Here is an 18,220-nt window from a genome sequence, read left to right as displayed (position 1 = left end):
GGGGTTAAATTTTGAACTCGCACACACGCTGGTGACATCACGCGATGTTTTTAAGTGCTATGGCGTACCAGGAAGGGGAGTCGCTTGAATCCTGGCTCAGTGAGTGTTTTAATCCCATTTTAATGAATTAAATAACGTGTGAAATGAGCTAGGTAGCCGCCGCGGGTGGCGGGGGAGCGGGTCGGTCCGTGTCCGGCTGCAGGTGGAGGCTGTCAGGCTGGGTGGAGAGCTTTAATAAGGGGCTCTGTGGGACGCAGTTAGGGGCTGTGCAGGGGCATGAAGACCTGCAGACATCTGTGTGTGCAGTCCAGGAACAGATCGGTCCGGGTGATCAATGAGCTGCTCTCACAAAAAACAATGAACACCACAGCAGTTATTAGGAAAAGAGGAAGACTGGCAACAATTACTGCATTGTCATGTTGATCAGAGAAGTCCCAGGGATCCATCCTGACAGTGGGGTGGCATCACTGATCAGTGGGAAGTAAAGACGAGCAACCGCGAAGTACTTTTGTTTACGTTCACTTTCAACTTGCAATTTAACTCCACTGCGTTTTAAAAGAGGGCTTGACTTTTATATGAGTGTAATGTGTGTTTACAAATGTCTTGGCAAGTTTTGAGGTGAAAAGAAGTCAATACAATCCCTGTGGAAAACAAATGATTATTTCCACTATTGGTCAATCTGCTTTTCATCTCCTTGATTAATTAAATACCTGCCTTATAGATAATAATTGTTTAATTCTTCCACAGATCAAAGCCATGTCTTCAAACTTGTTTTGTCTAAACGTAAAAAGAGAGAGAGAGTTTCATGTGATGATTATGAAAACCATAAAATTTGTTGAGAAAAGTTTGCGAAGCAAGAAGCAGCAAGTATTTTACACGTTTTCTTTATGACAAATATAAACATTTAGTTTTTAAATACTTGCACATGAATTTTAATGAACATGAACAATAAAAAAAAATCTGACTGTAAAAATTCATGATTTTCATTATGTATTGATATTTTTAGTTGTAAAAAAAAAAGAAAAAAGGACACGAATACTTGTCCCACTTACCTCGATATGTCTTCAGATGACAATGGCACATTGTAATACTGGAGCCTTCAAACACACCAGTTTAGTTAGTGTAAAAGTCTCTGTCCATCAGATAAAGCCACCCATCCAACAAACAGACAGGAGGACTGGGAGTATATCATTGGCTTCTGTGATCAGGTCAACAAAGAACTCGAAGGGTATGTATGAAATATTATCCAAACGGTTTTTTGAATAAAAGCTCATTTCCTCAGGCAGGTTTTTTCATCTGGAATCTTTTTGTGCAGCCCTCAGATTGCAGTAACTTTGCTTGTCCACAAAATCCATTCACCACAAGAATGGGAAGCGCTTCAGGCTCTGACAGTAAGAAATGCTGCACATAAAGTTCAACAAGCTGTTTATTCATCTACTGAACTAGTCATTCACATAAATATTTGATGTATAGGTGTTGGAAGCATGCATGAAGAACTGTGGGAGGAGGTTTCATAATGAAGTTGGAAAATACAGATTTTTGAATGAGCTGATAAAAGTTGTGTCTCCAAAGGTGAGAAATCTCCACATGGGTAAAAACTTAATGTTCATGGAAAAAAGTTAGACTTTGTGTCCTACTCATCGGGCTCTTTTTCATCTCCTTTTGCTTCCAGTACATGGGTGACAGTGCACCAGAGAAGGTGAAGATGAAGATTGTAGAGATGCTGTATAGCTGGACAATTGCTTTTCCCAATGAAACCAAGATCAGTGAAGCCTACCAGACGCTGAGAAGACAGGGTGTGTTTCTCTTTATTATAACTTCCATCAGGCAGAACACACAAAACACCTGCCTTTAGGAAAATGTGTTAATCTAGTCGTCACGCTCCTCATCAGGCCTCGTGACAAGTGATCCAGAGTTACCACTGGACAGGACTCTGATCCCGTCTCCTCCAACACGCCCTAAACATCCAGTGTTTGACAACGAGGACATGGGAAAGGTGAGGACTGTTTAATTAATCATCGTCAAAGACACAAATTAAGTGGTAAAAATTAATTTTCTCTTTCTGCTCTTAGTTTTAGTTGTTTGAGTTTGAGTTGTTCAAGCGAAAATATGGACTGATCATTTTTAGAAGATGAATTTCTGCCATTTCAAATTCAAACCAAAAGTTGTGTGTATGTTTGTGTATAGCTGCTTGCCGAGCTTCTTCGCAGTAAAAATCCAGAAGACCTCCAGGAAGCCAACAGATTAATCAAAAACATGGTGAAAGAGGTGAGACATGGCAGGATGTTGTGGCTTGATGAATAGAATGCCATCATATTCATTATGCATTGAATGTATTTGACTGGATCCAATGGACACATGGCCATAAACTAAGATATATATTCTCAGTGAAATTAATAGTTTTACATGCATTACAAAGCAGTTGTTGTAAATACATTATTCCCCTCAAGGACTACTATCGGTTCCCAGACCCCACTTTAAGAACCGCAGGTATAAAGTTCTTTGTGTCTTGTTATCTTTGCCAGGATGAAGCACGAGTGCAGAAAGTTACAAAGCGTGTGCACACACTGGAGGAAGTTGACATCAATGTGAAGCTGTTGACTGAGATGTTGTCCCACTACAATAAGGACAGCTCCACAGACTCAGACAAGGAGATTATTAAGGTGTGTGGACTAAAATCATAATTAGATAGCTGAACTAGTCACAGATGAAGGGAAACTAAACACCAAAAGCATTGGTGGACAGTTAATTTCCCATAATTGCCTGAATATATCAGAATCTGAGCATGTTGTTTAGTAATTACAACTGTGTACACAAACTACTTGAAATTCCAGCTGGTGTCGCAGCTGCATTCAATCTGTAAAGGATCTCCTTTGTCCTCAGGAACTCTACGAGCGATGCGACAAGCTGAGGCGAGCTGCTTTCAAAATGGCCACAGAGACAGAGGACAATGACACTAGTTTAGGTTTGTCAGTTCAGCGTTCCCTTTATCCGAAGAAGCCCTGTCTTTACATGTGTTAACCTACGGACCCCTGCATTTGACTCCTCAGGTGACATCTTGCAGGCCAGCGATGACCTCTCCAGAGTCATCAACTCCTATAAGAAGATAGTTGAGGGACAGCCAATCAATGGTGACAGTGAAGAGCCTCCATCTACAGCTGGTCAAAGTGAGAGCGGTGAGAAATACTTTATACTTATTTTGTCTTTTTTAAAGACACCCCAGGCGTCTTCTCTCTGATTAATTTACTGGCTGCACTCCAATCTTGCTCTCTTTGTCCCTCACTAGAGATCACAGATACACTGATCGACCTCGCTGGCCTCGACACGCCGAGCCCGTCTCAGCCAGTCTACCCTCCTATCCAGTCCTCATATCCTGTCTCCACCAATCCAACAGCTTCCCCCATACCTGTATTGCCACCTCCTCCAAAACGCCTTGCCGGCTCCCAGGGTAGTCCAAAGAGCAGCCCCAGTCACCCCCCCCTCAGCAAGGCTTCAGCCTCTCTCTCACTCCTCGATGATGAGCTACTGTCCCTAGGTGCTGTATCCTCATGTGCTGGAGCAAAATGAGCACTTGAATATTTGAATATTCATACTATTGCTTTACTGTAGCAGTTAGTGCTGATTAGATAAACTGTATTCCAAAATGTCCCGGCATATCTTTTGTGCTCTTTTGTGATGATACAAATGCTTTTCTCAGGACTGAATGATCCACCTACCTCTCTGAGCAGCCAGTCAAAACCCAAGTTGAATGACTTTTCCAATCAGTGGACTTCCTTGCAGGTACACTTACAAGAATCAGTGTGCAACTTGAACCAAACCATCCACCACAAGTTATTGACTCACCTCCTTTCCTCCTCAGGCTCCAGCATCAAGTGTTGATATGTTTGGCAATCTAGCTTATTCAGGTCCGACAGTGGCCCCAGCTGAGCCAGCCACCGGCATACACAGTCTCCAGAACCTGCAAGACCTGGCCATGTTGGGCTTTTCAGAACACAAGAGGTAGATAGTTATTTGCAGTACTGAGAAGTACCAGTTAATTAAAGGTGTTAGATTTTGAGTCATCATTTCATCTTGTCAAATGTGATTTTCAGTTTGTCCAGTCAGATGACAGCCAGAGGAGGCAGCTTTGGGATAAGCCCTGCAGCAGCAGCACCTCTTGTACCTGGGCAGGGCTCTCCTTCCTCAGCCTCTCTTCTCCAAGGTCCAATGCCTGGCTCACCTGCCCTGTCACAAGCTAAGGTCCAGAGCCTGGGCTCGGCCCCAGGCAGCCCACTCTTTCGCTCTCTTTCCCCTTGCCACCCTTCACTCCACGGCAGTCCTGCTAGAACCACAGACATTTCACTGAGCAACGTGCACGTTCCTCTGGAGGCTATCAGACCGAGTAAGGACATGGGGCAAAACAAGAACTAGGGATGTTTGGCTTGACTAGTTCGCGGGAATCCAAATGGTGAAAGCGTGCTTATATAGATGCAGTCCTTTTGGATATCTAGTTTGTGTGTTCCTGATTGACTGTGCCCTGTTTGTGTTCAGGTAAAGTGCTGCCTGTGACGGCCTATGATAAGGATGGTGTTCGGGTGCTGCTCAACTTTGCATCTGACTGTCCCCCCAGCAGGCCGGATGTGCTTGTGATTGTGGTGTCCATGCTCAATACAGCACCTCTGCATGTTCACAATGTGGTACTCCAAGCTGCTGTCCCCAAGGTAGAGACCTTCACTCCTCTGTTCATTCATGTCTCCTGTGTTCCCTTATATCTCTGGTGTTCACCGTGTCAGTTTCCTCTCTTGTTTGTTTAATTCATCACGGTCGATCAGCCGCTCAAAGATCAACTTGAGTCGATCAAGTACAATCCACATTCCATTGCCTACATGTTTTGGCATTGTCAAGGTAACATCATAGGTCACAAAAGACTGGCTGATTCCTCTTCATACCATTTTTAGCCCTTGCAGCCTCTCAGCACTCAGGCGTCAGGCCTTAGGTACAACGTTGGGGTGTGCTGTGAATCATTTACCACAGTCTGGAAACGCTAAAACAGACCTAAAAATGTGAGCATATTCTTTAATAGAGGCATAAATATCCAGGATTTGATCTTCCTTTCATTTTTCTCCAGTCAATGAAGGTGAAGCTTCAACCTCCATCAGGAACAGAACTGGCACCATTCAATCCCATCCTACCTCCAGCCTCCATTACCCAGATCATGTTGCTTGCTAATCCAGCAAAGGTTTGTGATATGTAACCACTGTTAGATAATTGTCCATCATAGTGACAGTCGGGCCCTGAAAAGTTGAAAATGCTTAGAGAGCCATGTGTCTTTGCTGTTGTAGGACAAAGTGCGTCTGCGCTACAAACTGGCTTTCACACTAGGAGACCGTGTCTGCAACGAAGTGGGAGAAGTTGACCAGTTCCCCCCACCAGAGGCTTGGGGTCGTCTATAGCAGCGTGCAGGCCTACTAACATTCAGCAGGGACAGACTGTTCATCCTTCATGATGGGGTGTGTATGTGTGTGCGTTCACATGCCTGCCCAGAGAGAGAAGGGAGGGGAAAGTGCAGAAATTCAGCTACAATAACTCTCAGCTTCACATTCCTGGTAGTTGGTTTTCATTTTCTGGCCATATTTATTCCCAGCAGTGAGATGTTAACAGACGGAAAAAAGTTTTATGTATACTGAGCTTGTGCTTTTCTGCAAATAGCTAACAAAGTGAAGTATGCACTAGTGTGAGAGGTGGCCATCACGTTAACAGGTCAGTGGTTTTGAGATTCATATTTTAATGGATTTTAGTAAATGTATTTATTGAATGCATTAGAGCTCTGCCCCAGACTGATATGTTGCACTGTGGCTCTGACATTAATTGTCTATGTTAACAGGGCCTAAAAACAACAGTTGGGCTTTTATTTATTTATTTTAAAATTCTTCTCTCTTGTTCAACACTTACCCAGCAGGCGTAAATATACTTGAATAAAGCCAGAGACTTGGAAATGTATCAATAATTCTTTGGAGCCACCTTGGAAAATTCACATCAGTTAATTAATTCAGTACTGTCGTATTAATTTCTGCAGTAGGGCAGTGGCCTGTTAAATGTGTTTATTGTATGTGATTTTAGACGCAGTTACATTTGTTGACACAATGTTGAATAAAGAGTCGTAAAGGCAATGAAAGACATCCGATAACATCATGTGTTTAAATTTGTCTCCGTCAGGTATACAAGTCTTTGGAATAATTTGTTAGGGGTTTGTTGTTTTTTTTTTTTTTTTTTTTGTTTAAGTAAATTTGATACTGTTATTACCCCAATTGTCAACGTCTTAGCACTGGGTATCCATATTTTTGTTCTGTATTTCAAGATGTTTATACATTTAACAATCTCAGCATTGGGAGTATTTGTCATATTTATTACTTTGTGCTATAGTATTTCAGTGCATCACTGAACCTAGAAAATGTGAACTGAAAAAAAAAAAAAAAACAATTTAAATGTAATAGCTTGTAAAGGAAAACTGTTGCCAGCCAGATGACTCTGCAGAGTGCAGCAATGAGATGTGGAGTAGATGAGGAAATGTTCATACATCAGCCCACCTGATCATCTCTTAGGACCCCTCTCTGGTAGCCTGAACTTTTCATCATATGGGATGTACAGATGTGTGTGTTTAATGTACATAGTATGTAATGTACCTACTGTTGTATGAAGTTATGTGAAAATGTGATGTGTCATTTTTGGAGAGTGTTAGGTCTGTACATACTGTATGATGTGCCATTTGTTCGCTGCATGACAAAAATAAATATTTCTTTGAATGGCTGTCTGACATTCAGAAGCTGTTATGAAGCTATGAACATGATTATTGTAAAATCAGGTTTCAAAACAATGTACATCAAGTTTTATTATCAAAGAGACACATTTTGATCACTTGAATTTTATATACAATACAAAAATGCAAAAGAAGAGATTTCCATTTAAAGTCTCCATTCATGTTTCCATTGTTCCCTCTTTGACTATAGCCATTGCCAGATTCCTGGCCAAAGCAAGTCTCAGGAGCTCCACTTTGGTCTGCTCCATGTCTTCCTCCTGAAAAGGCAAACACACTTGGATAAAAGATGGAGCAGAATGGAGGTCTTTAATATTGCAATAAATGTTTGTATCACAGTGACGGCGTAAGACATACAACTTAAAAAGTTTTGACCTTGTATGTTATGAGCCGAGTGTGATGGGTGTTATTAGTAAAATGAACATTAGTAATAGTAACCTTGTCAGCATGATATTTTAAATGTAAACAACAAAGAGAATCCAATGCTGAGCCAACAGTGAAAAGGCTCACAATACACCATCCTTTGAACGTTATTGTGGCTGAAGGCATACGTACCTGCATGGGTCTGTCTGTGCTGGGAGCTGTGGTGTTCAATGAGGAGGTGAGCTCCTCTAAACAGAACATCAGCTCGTGGGTTTGGTCTGCTGAGAAGATTGCCTAAAAACAGGGAACAAAAAAAACACGTTTATTAAAACAGACAAGTATGTCCCACTCAAAGAAATCTTGACAAGTAATTTAAAATGCACTCGCTTGCGATGTATTTATTTTGTGATTACAATGATACAAATTTTTCCACAATCTGCTGAATCTTTGGTGAGGACTAACTTCTTTCTGCTCGAGTAGTGGCAGAGCGTCAGTCAGCAGAGTCATCCAGAAGCTCCGGGGTGCAATCTTGGCTGTCATGAGTGAGAGGAGCAGCTTAGCTGCCTCCCTGAAGCGCTTTTCTCCATACAACTTATGGAACTCTCTGTACTTCCCTGGGAATGAAAAGTGTTTTCAGGCTGTAACACTGGCCTTTGTTCGTAGTTTCTAATCACTAATGAGTAAATTGTAATGTAGATGTAATATATATTATTATAGATGTGCTATAGCTTGATGCACGTTTCACCTTGTGAGTGCGTGTGTGTGTTCTTTGTTCATACCAAGGAAGGTGAGCCTGTCACTGAGCAGCATTGCAGGACCTAAGTTGTCTATCAGGTCCAGATCTGAAAAGGTTCCTCTGGCACAGTAATCCTGTAGGAATCTGAGAGAGAGAGAGAGACACACACAGACAGACAGACAGACAGACAGACAGACAGACAGACACACACACACACACACACACACACAAACGACAGAGGCTTCGTCAGATCATAGAGCCTTTAAAGGGGCTTTAAAGGGGGGTCTTCAAATAGACTACAATGCTCGATTTGATTTTCACCTTTCATGTTACTGTCTGCTCCACTTTTTTCTAATGTTGTGCAAGAATGTAAACCATGATGCAAATATGACCCAATCTGACAAAAAGGTCTTCAAATGTAATCAAATAAAAAAAACATTCACATCGATATTATTTCTAGAAGTGTTTGAAGTAAGAAACAAGTGATTTTAGAAAGAATGGCTGCATGAAAACAAAGTGGAGCTAAACTTCTTCGATGGGAAAAGCTGAAGACCCTTTTAAATGTTGAATTTCTTTTAAGATTTTATTCATGGTTCCAGCACAATTGCCCCAGCATAGGGAAACCTGTTGAAGGTGTGCTGTTAGGGAACTAACCTCTCTGAAATTAGTGTGGCAAAGGCAGCATCTTTGGCCCTGATGCTCCATGACAGAGCAGAGCCCAGTCTGTTGTTCCTCAGAGCCCGCATAGCCATGATCTTGCAGATACTCCGCACTGAATAAAGACAAATAAAGGATTAAGTCTCTACTGCACTGGTTCAGCGTTGTACATCATGGAGAATGAAAGAGATGGTCAAAGTGCTACCTTGTTCTGACATTTGCCTCTGCTCACAGATCCTGAGCACCTTGAGTGCTTTGCGCTCTGTGTCCAAAGGAACATGCTCGATCTGCAGCTCCAAGTAGACACGGCCAAATTCTGGGCAGTGGTCAAAGTAGTCCACAGCCAGCTGCCACAGACTGAACACAAGCAAGCATGCAGTAACTTAAGAATATTAGAGCCATCCATCCATCCATAGTGCTGACCCATCTATCAACTATGGGGATGCTATCTGAATTGAAGAGGTGAATAAATGACTGACTGGACAGAGAAAGAGAACTTGTAAAAATAATTAAAACTGCAGCTTCTAAAAAGCGAGCAAAGCAAGCGAATTCATGAATTTGTGAAATTTCCATATATGATTGTCCTTTTGACGCCTAGAGAACCATACCTGTGATGAGTGAAAAGACCAGAGGCATATTCTAACAGGAGAAATTCTCTCAGGTTGGAGCCAAAGCTGAACACACACAAGAAAGACGAGGTAAATATTAGCTATGTGAAGGATATTGAAGTACAAATGCAGGTTAATACAATACTTACTGTAGGTTGTGAGACTGCAGGAGTTTGCAGTGATCCAGGAGATCTGTCAGATGGGCCACAAACCACCAGTTGTTGAGAGCAATGCTGAAAGGTCAAATGGCGCATAAATTGTTAATTAATACAAAAATTAAAAGTTAATACAATCCTTGCAGCAAACATGCGTTTTCCTTTCTTCAAATGTTAATGTGCTAATACTTAATTGAATTATTTTATGAACCTGATGTCCTACCTGCAGTCCTTGATGACTTGATGAATATCAAACTCAAAGGCAGCCAGTAAAATGTTGTCCAGGGGCTCTGGGACACTCCTTGAGTCCAGAAACATGGTCATGCATGACTGCAGGACACACAAGCATACATTACCATATAGTCTACAACAGAAATACAGTGGAGGAGTGTATGACCGTTGTGTGGTGCAGAAGCCTTTAGTGTACCTACCTGTGCATAATAATGTAACTCAGTGGGTTTTACTGTGGGGTGACAGAAGAGCAATCTAGTTACCAGAAAATGGTACCAGGTGCTCAGCAATTCCTTATGCTCAAGTAAAGTGTCTTCATCCCCCACTAGGATCTAAGTTTACATGACAAAAACAGTGGTGTTGGGTTAGTTTGAATCTCTGAAATCACAAAACAAAGAATCTAATACAAATATAATGCACATGAATCGATGGACAATAGGGAGGGCATTGGAGACCACAGGGTCACTGACCTTACAGATTAGCTCCAGGTGTCGGTTACTGGCAAAAGAGTTGTCCTGTAGGCAGCGGTCCACCTCTTCATGCCAAAGTCTCCACTTCACATCAAAGTCTGTTAGCGTCTGGGTGCCACCAGGCTGAGGGATAATAGGGATAATAATAGGTTGGTTTAAGACCAATATTTGTATCTCTGGCATTAGGGTGTGATATATCTATCCATGCAAACTTCTAGCTCGTTGTTATTTCACTCCACATTAAAGGAAGGTTAACTAAGCATTTCTAAACCACAAGATAATAGTTTGAGTTAGGATTTTCTAACCACCACTGACCACTTAGTCTCAAAGTTATTAGTGCACTTTTCCACTGAAGAATAATTCTGTTACAATACAGTTTAAACCATGGGTGAAATAATTCCATGGATCAAGAGTAGGAAAAAAAAGTCTCTGCAGTCAAAAGCTACACAATAATATGAAGCATTGAAAATGATCTTACATTGTAGAAAGGCATCTTGCTGAGCAGAGTATCCATCAGTTTGTACATATTTCTAGCAGCAGGCTGAAGGGTGGCCTGCTTCACGAGCATCTGTCTGGCCTCTTCCAACCTGCCCTGCAGAACATAACTCACCACCTGTGCGTACAGAACATCACAGACACAACACATGCGATAAATGAGATTTCATACGGAGTTCTGCCTCTGTTTCAGTGTGACCATCTGTTTGGAGGTCTCCTTACTCAAAATCATCACAGCACTTTACAGTAATCTTTAACAGGTAGGATTAGGTGTATGGGTAGCAGGTTTTAAGGACATTGAAGTATACATGTGCTGTACTCACGACATCGCAGTAGTCAGGATGCTCAGCAGGGCTCTCACTTTGTAGCACCTCTCTGGCCTTCTCATCCACATCAGCCTTGTGTAACCTTACCCAGTCCAGAAGGTGGAGCAGCAGCGAACCCGCTGAGGATAGATACACAGATCTAATTGTTTGGGTTCTTTTACAATGTCCAAGTCGAAAAATGTCTATTCTACTCGAAAAGAGAGAAGGGGGTTAAGAATAAACTCTAACCAGGAGCAGCGTCGATGAACAGCACTTCACACAGATTCCAGATAAGCTCTATGGCCAAAAGAATGGAAACCTGTCACAAAACAGATCAGATGCTGAGGTTAGCAGTCTCACTATCAACAAATTAATCAAAAAGTTGATTTCAGTCAAAAAAAAGTAATATGTGTAATGTCTTTGCAACACAGCTAAAAAAAATAGTAGTGTATACCTGATTTCCATACTGCACGGCCATTTTTACATCTTTGGTAGAAACTGAAGAAAAAGCAATGATAATTTGACTAGCCTTTAGACTCCGCACTGAAAATATAAATTTTGACAACTCAGTCAATTCAATTTTAACATTTTAAATTCTGACCTGCAACTTGCTGAAGTTCTTCCATACAGGCTCGTATCACAGATCTGTAGTTTTTACTAATGCTGACAAATCTGAGAGACAAAACAGAGATAGAGACATGTCTTGATACAAGTCATTTTTGTAGGTGCTTAATCTTCCTTTTATAACTAGGATTTACGTCAATAGGAACCAATGGAGTGACATGCATGGGATGAAAAGACATACTGTGATTTTTTATTCTTGCTGGGAAGGTCCTCTCTAATTGTCTGAAGGCCAACAAAGATATGATGTGACTCATTGAAGAGCTTGCGTAAAATAGGTGAATATATATCCTCATCTTTTCTGACCTCATGGATAAAGGAGGAACCTGACCCTTTGACACCTGAAAACATAGAACAGAAGGAGGGTGTAGCAGATGCAATATGCAGCAAAAAAAGAACATAAAATCATTTAAATAGAGCTTGTGTCAGCATCACAACATACCTGATGCTTTGTAAAGGGTCTCATACACAAGGATATCACCAGGACCCCACGCAAATCCCAAATGCTTTCCACCACTGGCCGCAGGGATATTCTGCATTTGAAGGAAAGAAACATGGTCATCATCATTTTACACATTTATTTGGAAGGGCAGAGTTGAGACACAGGAAATATGGGGATAGAGAAAAAAGAGCGATGGCATACAGCAAAGAGCCCAGTCTGTCAGGAGTCAAAACGGAGAGCTGCCTGGGCTTAACATTGATTTCTCTTGTATTCTCCATGCTCGATTGCAACGTCGTGTGAAACTACAGAAAGATTTCTTTCATATGAGCCTTTAATGTAGAAATAATGAAATACATTGCGACTCATTATTTATGGTGTCTTACGCATTACGCATTTTTGTAGCTAACATAAAATTCCCAACTTCTTGATTTCACATTTATAAAATTTTATTTTCGTAAGTAGCAATGGATCTATTATACTTCTGACATAAGTGTATCATCTGTATCTTTTGGGATTATCCCTAATGTTTTTGACACACGTTATGAGTGTTTGTCCAACTTCAGATCAGTTGACAGGCTGTTGCGATCCAGTTAGCCTGTTAGCAATGCTAGTTAGCGGGCAGTAAAGAGAGAAAACGAGGCTACAGCGGTAACTCACAGTGATTGCCGGCTCAACATCAACCTCCTCCATCAGGGAACAATGTTACCTACACAACAAAGTATGATTTTTATAGCCTTTTCAGCTACGAAACTCTCCAAGAATAGACTACAAGTGCGGTGCTGGTTACGCGCCTCACTCATTCAGCCGAAAGTCCCTGCGGCGCGTGTGTTTTGACGTCATCACAAGGGCTGCCCTTCCTCCTGCCAGTTCGTCTATCTGTCCGGTTTACCCCGCGATGTGCTTTGGTTTCGCCTACCTTTTTGTGGGAAGATGACAAATAAAAATATTCACGATCGATAAATCCATTAAAACATATAACCATTCAACTCAAAGCTCAGGGAAACCGGACTCACACACAAAAAGGAAAAGTAATGAATTTCAGTTTTGCTCTTAAGCAAATGCAACCATGCGCAAATATTTTCACTGGAACTTGTTTGAAAATTAGTTGTTTGGAAATTTACACTTTCTTAATATAAATCTGTAATTTTCTGTAGTTTTAGTGTATGATCATCAGACAGAAAAACCAAGATGGCCGCTAGGATTTATAGGGCAAGGGGGAAAGAAAGAAAAGGGAAAACATAAAGTGCAGATACTGCATTTCCTCAAAGTGAAAACTACTGTATGGTGATGATGGTGGAACCGCGTGGCGCCAATGAGAAGTTATCCATGTGATCCGCCGCATGTTTTTAATAACTACCCCTCTTAACCTAGTAACAAAAAGCAAAACATCAGGGTGCGCGTGCATGTGCCACCGATCGTTCCTCTCTCACGCGCATTGAGGTTCTCCCGCCCATGCACAGCCTGCGCTTTCAACCACGTGACAACCTGCAGCCATTCGGGCCCCAGTGCGGTGGACGCGCAGTGGCGCGTGGCCGCGCACGTTCGGCTCGAAAAACTTAAACGGGGACGAGTACGTGCGCGTACTCGTATTCTTTGTGTGGCAGCGTAGAGAAGCGCCAAAAGAGTGACCATGGCTGATGAAAAACCAAAGGTGAGTGTTTCCACATTGTGCCAAGATACCACTTTATTTCACAGGATGTGTGGCAGAAGGGCTCAAATTAAAAGCCAACATTTACACGGCTTCTGTTTTGCCTTGTTAAAGTTAAGAGGTAAAATTCAACTACTAGCTATCCCTACTTTGATAGACCGGAAGGTTTGTGAACGCGCATCCAACGGCGCGCAGGTCGCTTTTTGCTTGGTCCGACACAAGCACCCAGCTGGTGTCATCCTCTGTGCACATCCCGGTGCACTAACGTGTGTGCTGGCGATCTGTGCATGGCAGGGGAAGTTTGGGCTCTCAGCATCAGTGTACCTGGAAGATCTGTTGCATGTCTGTAAGACTGTGGGGTTTGGGTTATGTGTTGAGCCTGTGTTTGCTGGACAGGATGTGGCTTGTTGTGATTTGCTCTTGAATGAATCAGAATGTAAACAAAGTGTGCGACGACGCCGCTTTAAAAGTTTTAGAATAAAATGTTTTAGGAATACATTTTAGAGATCTTTTGTGTATGCACGTGGTAACGTCTTTATATCCCACATACATAAGGGTGATGCAAAAAGATATTATCTGCACCATTGTACTTATATATACCAGATTCACTAAGTGATATCTGCACAATATACACCCATCTCAGACTAAGAAACAGTGGAATACAACAGTCCCACCCACAATACTCTATTCATGAGGTTTTCGGGTTTTGTTGAAACTGTGTTAAAAGGTTCTTATTTATCTGTATGGTCTGTTTGAAAATATATTGTACACAACAGAAACATTTGTCTGTGCAACAGGACCATGGATTACTTTGTCCAAAATTGGCAGTTTGACTCTGTTGATTCACTGATACCGACCTATTTCGACTTTGTTACCTTACCATAGCACTATTTCAACAAAAACTGAACACTGAAACCTCTGTGAATACAGGTTCAATTCGGCACTGATATGTTAGACTGCAATAAATTTATGTAAGTGTAAATTACACTGCAATACTCACCTTAACGACAGGGTGCTCACCCAGACGGACATAGGGATCTGTAGTTGCCTGTATATCGCTGCCTCTTCAGTTAATATATCAAATGTAAACAATGGCAATAGATACCTTCTGAGTTGCAAGAGCCGTAAGTGATTAACAGTATTGTAGCACCTGTGAATTTGTATTCCAGTTCTAATTGCACTTAATTGCACTTTTCTCTTTGAATCTGTCCCCCAGGAAGCAGTCAAGACAGAAAACAATGAACATATAAACCTGAAGGTGGCAGGTCAGGATGGATCTGTTGTGCAGTTCAAGATCAAAAGACATACACCACTCATCAAACTCATGAAGGCCTACTGCGAAAGACAGGTGGGCCCAGCACCTGATTGGCTGTAAACATTGAGGACAACATTACAGATCTATTTCCTACAACCAGTGTTCCCCAAAAGGGGTGTAGGACTATATCACAGTGTTTCCTAAACCTGTAGCTTTTTTTTTTTTTTTTTTAAGAAATATTTTGACCTATGAAACCAATGTAACAAATACAACAACTGCTTTATTGACTTATAAGTCACACAATACACAGCCAGTTCTTTATCTTGTGTTGTGGTCATTGCTTGTTCCCTTAATTTTGTTTTAACCCATAATGACAGTGTTATATGGAGCATGCAATATGTGATTTGTTCAGGGTAGAAAACAACATTTTACTGAACTGCCTTAAATGGAACTGGGTTAGTTTTGAATTGTTTTGTTTTAGTACGCACTGTTTCTTTAAGCTTTTTAATGTCTGGAGATGGACTGAATAAATATATGTAGCACTTCAAATATTATTCAGATCTACTTCATATAATCCACTCACTCACTTGTTGTCACAAACAGTGTTTAATAAAAATGCGCTCCTTTGAGGTAGCATTAACATTTCTGGAGTCCTGGAAATGTTACAGTTGTATGCAATGGCACTATTTAAGGTTATAATTACAAAGGCAATTATTTGAGGGGACTATCTGGGTGCAGTATTTTTAGCATATTCACGACTTTTTAGGCCTAAATATTTATCAAACAGCATAATTTATTTGGGTCGTCTCCTTTCAACTGTGGAATGAACCTCAGGAGCTCTGTTGCTAGGCTATGCTGTATTTACAGCAAAACATAGCACCAAAATTATTGCAAATATTTTTAGAGCAAGGTTTTCTTCTTGGCAATTTAAAAGTCATCCGTACCTATTGTACATATTACATGTTAATAGGTATAAATGATTTTTATGTTAAATGTTAAAAAAAAGACCTCTAAAGATAAAATGTTAAACCTAAAATAAAAACCACATGATGCTCATTCATTCTTTTTTTTTTTTTTTTTTTTTTTTGTTCCAAGAATTCTTGTTGGCTGGTTATGATCCAGCTATCCTTTACAGCTCCTCTCTTCTTGCTTGTAGAGAAGGTCAATGTTTCACCTTCCTCTCAGCCCCTGAACCAAATGTCTTTATGTGCATCTGAATTTTGAACTTTTTATATGTTTTTTTCAAAACATATTTGAAAGCACTCGCTACTTTTATTGTAAAATATGGCTATGAAAAAGCAAGCAGCAACACTGACACGTGTAGATTTTTCCTGAAGCTCCTTTACTTTGTAGTTGATTGCTTGAACTTCTAATTGTTTGAACTACTCTTAGTATCTCTGTCAGGCTGTTCAGCGTACTGGTAAAAATTACCTGCTTATGTGTTGCTCTCTCCAGGGACTGTCAATGAGGCAAATCAGGTTCAGATTTGATGGACAACCGATAAATGAGACTGACACACCAGCGCAAGTAAGTCAGAGGTCTTGAAACAATGAGCTCAAGACTACCTACTGCATAGAGATGTGTGTTTATACAGCACACATTCAAAGGACATCCAGTTGACTGTTTACATGCTCACTGCATTTCTGCATGCATCTTTATTAATCAGTAAGGCACTCAAATTTCATGCATTCTGTGACCATTCATGGGAATGCTTAACATAGTATGCTTGATTTGTTGTATACTGTTTTTTTGTGTGGCCAATGTTTCTTATGTGTTGAAAATTAAATCATGTGCACAGACAACTCTGAATTTGCAGACACGAATACTAACTGATTGGATTAAACAGCATGTGCTAAAGGAAATCTAGGCTGAGGTTAAGGGTTCGTTTTCACACATACCTAAGACTGTCAGAGCACACCAAACTCAATTTTGGTTAGCATGTTTACATACTTAATTTAATATTACTCTTTAAGAAGATGCCACTGTGCTTGTTGCAGTTTTAAGGTGGAAGTAGACAGAACATGCAGCCTATCTATCCATGCTTTGATCTAGAAAGATATACAGTCTTTCATTTTGCCTGCAATGGTGCCAAAGCAAAAGACAAAACTGTGCTTGTCTTACATGTTGGGCATACATGTATGGCATGTAAACTGTACGGCTGTAATAAGTCTCTGACACCCTCTTTTAAGGTTTCACAGCAACACAAAAGGTTAACAACTTTTTTCTCTTAACAGTTGGAAATGGAAGATGAAGATACAATCGATGTGTTTCAACAACAGACGGGAGGCCTGATTTAATCAAGTACACATGCCACCATTTTCCTCCTCAACACAACCAACCTTCCCAGTCTGTGATACACAGCAGCTGCTTCTTTGCAACTTGTCTCAACATAATTCCACCCAGAAGAAGTTGTCTTTTTTCTGCAACACCAAACTGCTGTATAGTATTTTCATTCTCGCTCCTGTTGCTTCCCTGTTTTTTGTACATAAACCACAGCAATTTCACCCTGAGTTTAACTTTTGTTTGTTCTTGCTATATTGTGGTAAATGTTAAGGACTTCCTTTCCCAGTTTGAAGGGCTTGTTTCCAAGGTTGCAGACAGACAGGACCGATGATCGAGTGAGAGAATGAATTAAGCTGAATTCACTGGTCAAATCTCTTGGGGTTTATCAGTGTCCAGCAATTCTGCTCTTAAAGTGTACTATTTCAGGACTGGCTGTCACTTGGTTAATGGTATGTCCAGTTTGGTAATGAGGCTGGATTGTCATTTTGTCTCTGTCATCTTCAGAAAATTATGATTTTATACTTTTTTTTTTTTTTTATCGTAGCCGATGTGTAGAGAAATGTTTTTCTTAATCATTTGACTAGTCCAAGCTTCAGATTTTGGGAAGCCTGAAGGGATGTGTCTTGTTATGTCTATTAAGATGCCTGTTGAAATAAAGCTATTGACTTTTTCCAAACTTTCATTAGTTTTGTCTGGCTCACCAGTGTAACTCTGTCCATTTGGGCAGAAGTGCAACTAGTATGATCAATTTTACAGGAGCCTATGTTATGTGCATATGTTATATGTAATTATGTTTTGCTTTTGTTGTTCCCACTTCTACTTAAAACTGTAGGTTATTGTTAATTATTTTGAGAGATTCACTGTGAAGAATTATGTTCAGTTTTCTCAAGTTGACAATTTTTTTTATCTAAAAGCAGAAAGGAAGGTTTCTCTGTGCTAATTCTAAAAGTTAAAACCAACAAGAGCCAACTTTCAATGATAAATCATAATTAGTGCATATTTATACTAAGTATTTCTACGCACATTATGACAAATTATTTTATATATGTGTGTACACAGGGTGACAGGTTGTCATAATAAATATGGATTTATTGAAGCCAGCAGAAAAACGTCCATGAGGAATCCGGACTCCGCCGTCTCATGAGAAGTCCAGCACGA

General features: G+C 40.6%; 3 protein-coding genes across 4 annotated transcripts; 2 read left to right on the top strand and 1 right to left on the bottom strand.

Annotated features, from left to right (window-relative positions):
- The first annotated feature begins 51 nt into the window (after positions 1 to 51).
- gga3b (golgi associated, gamma adaptin ear containing, ARF binding protein 3b) lies at positions 52 to 6,492 on the top strand. Its single transcript, XM_029508032.1, has 17 exons — positions 52 to 99; positions 1,144 to 1,228; positions 1,316 to 1,391; positions 1,474 to 1,572; positions 1,673 to 1,796; positions 1,893 to 1,996; positions 2,188 to 2,268; positions 2,526 to 2,663; positions 2,884 to 2,965; positions 3,051 to 3,176; positions 3,287 to 3,535; positions 3,698 to 3,780; positions 3,860 to 3,999; positions 4,092 to 4,381; positions 4,531 to 4,700; positions 5,108 to 5,218; positions 5,322 to 6,492. The coding sequence occupies exons 1-17, from the start codon at positions 60 to 62 to the stop codon at positions 5,430 to 5,432; spliced, it is 2,109 nt and encodes a 702-aa protein (XP_029363892.1). The 5' UTR covers positions 52 to 59; the 3' UTR covers positions 5,433 to 6,492.
- nup85 (nucleoporin 85) lies at positions 6,256 to 13,103 on the bottom strand. Its single transcript, XM_029508033.1, has 19 exons — positions 12,534 to 13,103; positions 11,877 to 11,967; positions 11,619 to 11,775; positions 11,415 to 11,485; positions 11,268 to 11,311; positions 11,063 to 11,132; positions 10,832 to 10,953; positions 10,492 to 10,626; positions 10,014 to 10,136; positions 9,744 to 9,875; positions 9,536 to 9,642; positions 9,307 to 9,390; positions 9,158 to 9,223; positions 8,755 to 8,906; positions 8,547 to 8,664; positions 7,936 to 8,036; positions 7,619 to 7,770; positions 7,349 to 7,450; positions 6,256 to 7,053 (listed from the first exon to the last, which is right to left on the bottom strand). Exons 1-19 carry the CDS (start codon positions 12,564 to 12,566, stop codon positions 6,955 to 6,957), a joined length of 1,959 nt encoding a protein of 652 aa, XP_029363893.1. The 5' UTR covers positions 12,567 to 13,103; the 3' UTR covers positions 6,256 to 6,954.
- A 340-nt stretch (positions 13,104 to 13,443) lies between these two features.
- LOC115047169 (small ubiquitin-related modifier 2) lies at positions 13,444 to 17,744 on the top strand. Of its 2 annotated transcripts, XM_029507943.1 has the most exons (4): positions 13,444 to 13,527; positions 14,741 to 14,872; positions 16,235 to 16,306; positions 17,014 to 17,744. In XM_029507943.1, the coding sequence occupies exons 1-4, from the start codon at positions 13,507 to 13,509 to the stop codon at positions 17,074 to 17,076; spliced, it is 288 nt and encodes a 95-aa protein (XP_029363803.1). In that variant the 5' UTR covers positions 13,444 to 13,506; the 3' UTR covers positions 17,077 to 17,744. The 2 variants fall into 2 exon arrangements, with proteins under 2 accessions (XP_029363803.1, XP_029363804.1); XM_029507944.1 differs by lacking the exon at positions 16,235 to 16,306.
- The last annotated feature ends 476 nt before the right edge of the window (positions 17,745 to 18,220 follow it).

Source organism: Echeneis naucrates, chromosome 8, assembly GCF_900963305.1.
Source record: "Echeneis naucrates chromosome 8, fEcheNa1.1, whole genome shotgun sequence".
NCBI lineage: Eukaryota > Metazoa > Chordata > Actinopteri > Carangiformes > Echeneidae > Echeneis > Echeneis naucrates.
The sequence above is the reverse complement of the archived record's forward strand: the minus strand, read 5'-3'. Positions and strand labels throughout refer to the sequence as shown.

What these genes read in the sequence shown, in the direction of transcription:
- LOC115047169 (XM_029507943.1), top strand. Translation starts at nt 13,507, where the DNA reads ATGGCTGATGAAAAACCAAAG. An exon ending in TGGCTGATGAAAAACCAAAG is followed by an intron (nt 13,528 to 14,740) that starts GTGAGTGTTTCC and finishes TCTGTCCCCCAG; the next exon opens with GAAGCAGTCAAGACAGAAAA. An exon ending in AGACTGACACACCAGCGCAA is followed by an intron (nt 16,307 to 17,013) that starts GTAAGTCAGAGG and finishes TTCTCTTAACAG; the next exon opens with TTGGAAATGGAAGATGAAGA.
- nup85 (XM_029508033.1), bottom strand. Translation starts at nt 12,566, where the DNA reads ATGGAGGAGGTTGATGTTGAGCCGGCAATCACT. An exon ending in ATGTTGAGCCGGCAATCACT is followed by an intron (nt 11,968 to 12,533) that starts GTGAGTTACCGC and finishes CTTCAAATGCAG; the next exon opens with AATATCCCTGCGGCCAGTGG. An exon ending in GGTCTTTTCACTCATCACAG is followed by an intron (nt 8,907 to 9,157) that starts GTATGGTTCTCT and finishes GCTTGTGTTCAG; the next exon opens with TCTGTGGCAGCTGGCTGTGG.
- gga3b (XM_029508032.1), top strand. Translation starts at nt 60, where the DNA reads ATGGCGTACCAGGAAGGGGAGTCGCTTGAATCCTGGCTCA. An exon ending in TGATGAGCTACTGTCCCTAG is followed by an intron (nt 3,536 to 3,697) that starts GTGCTGTATCCT and finishes TGCTTTTCTCAG; the next exon opens with GACTGAATGATCCACCTACC. An exon ending in ATCAGTGGACTTCCTTGCAG is followed by an intron (nt 3,781 to 3,859) that starts GTACACTTACAA and finishes TTTCCTCCTCAG; the next exon opens with GCTCCAGCATCAAGTGTTGA.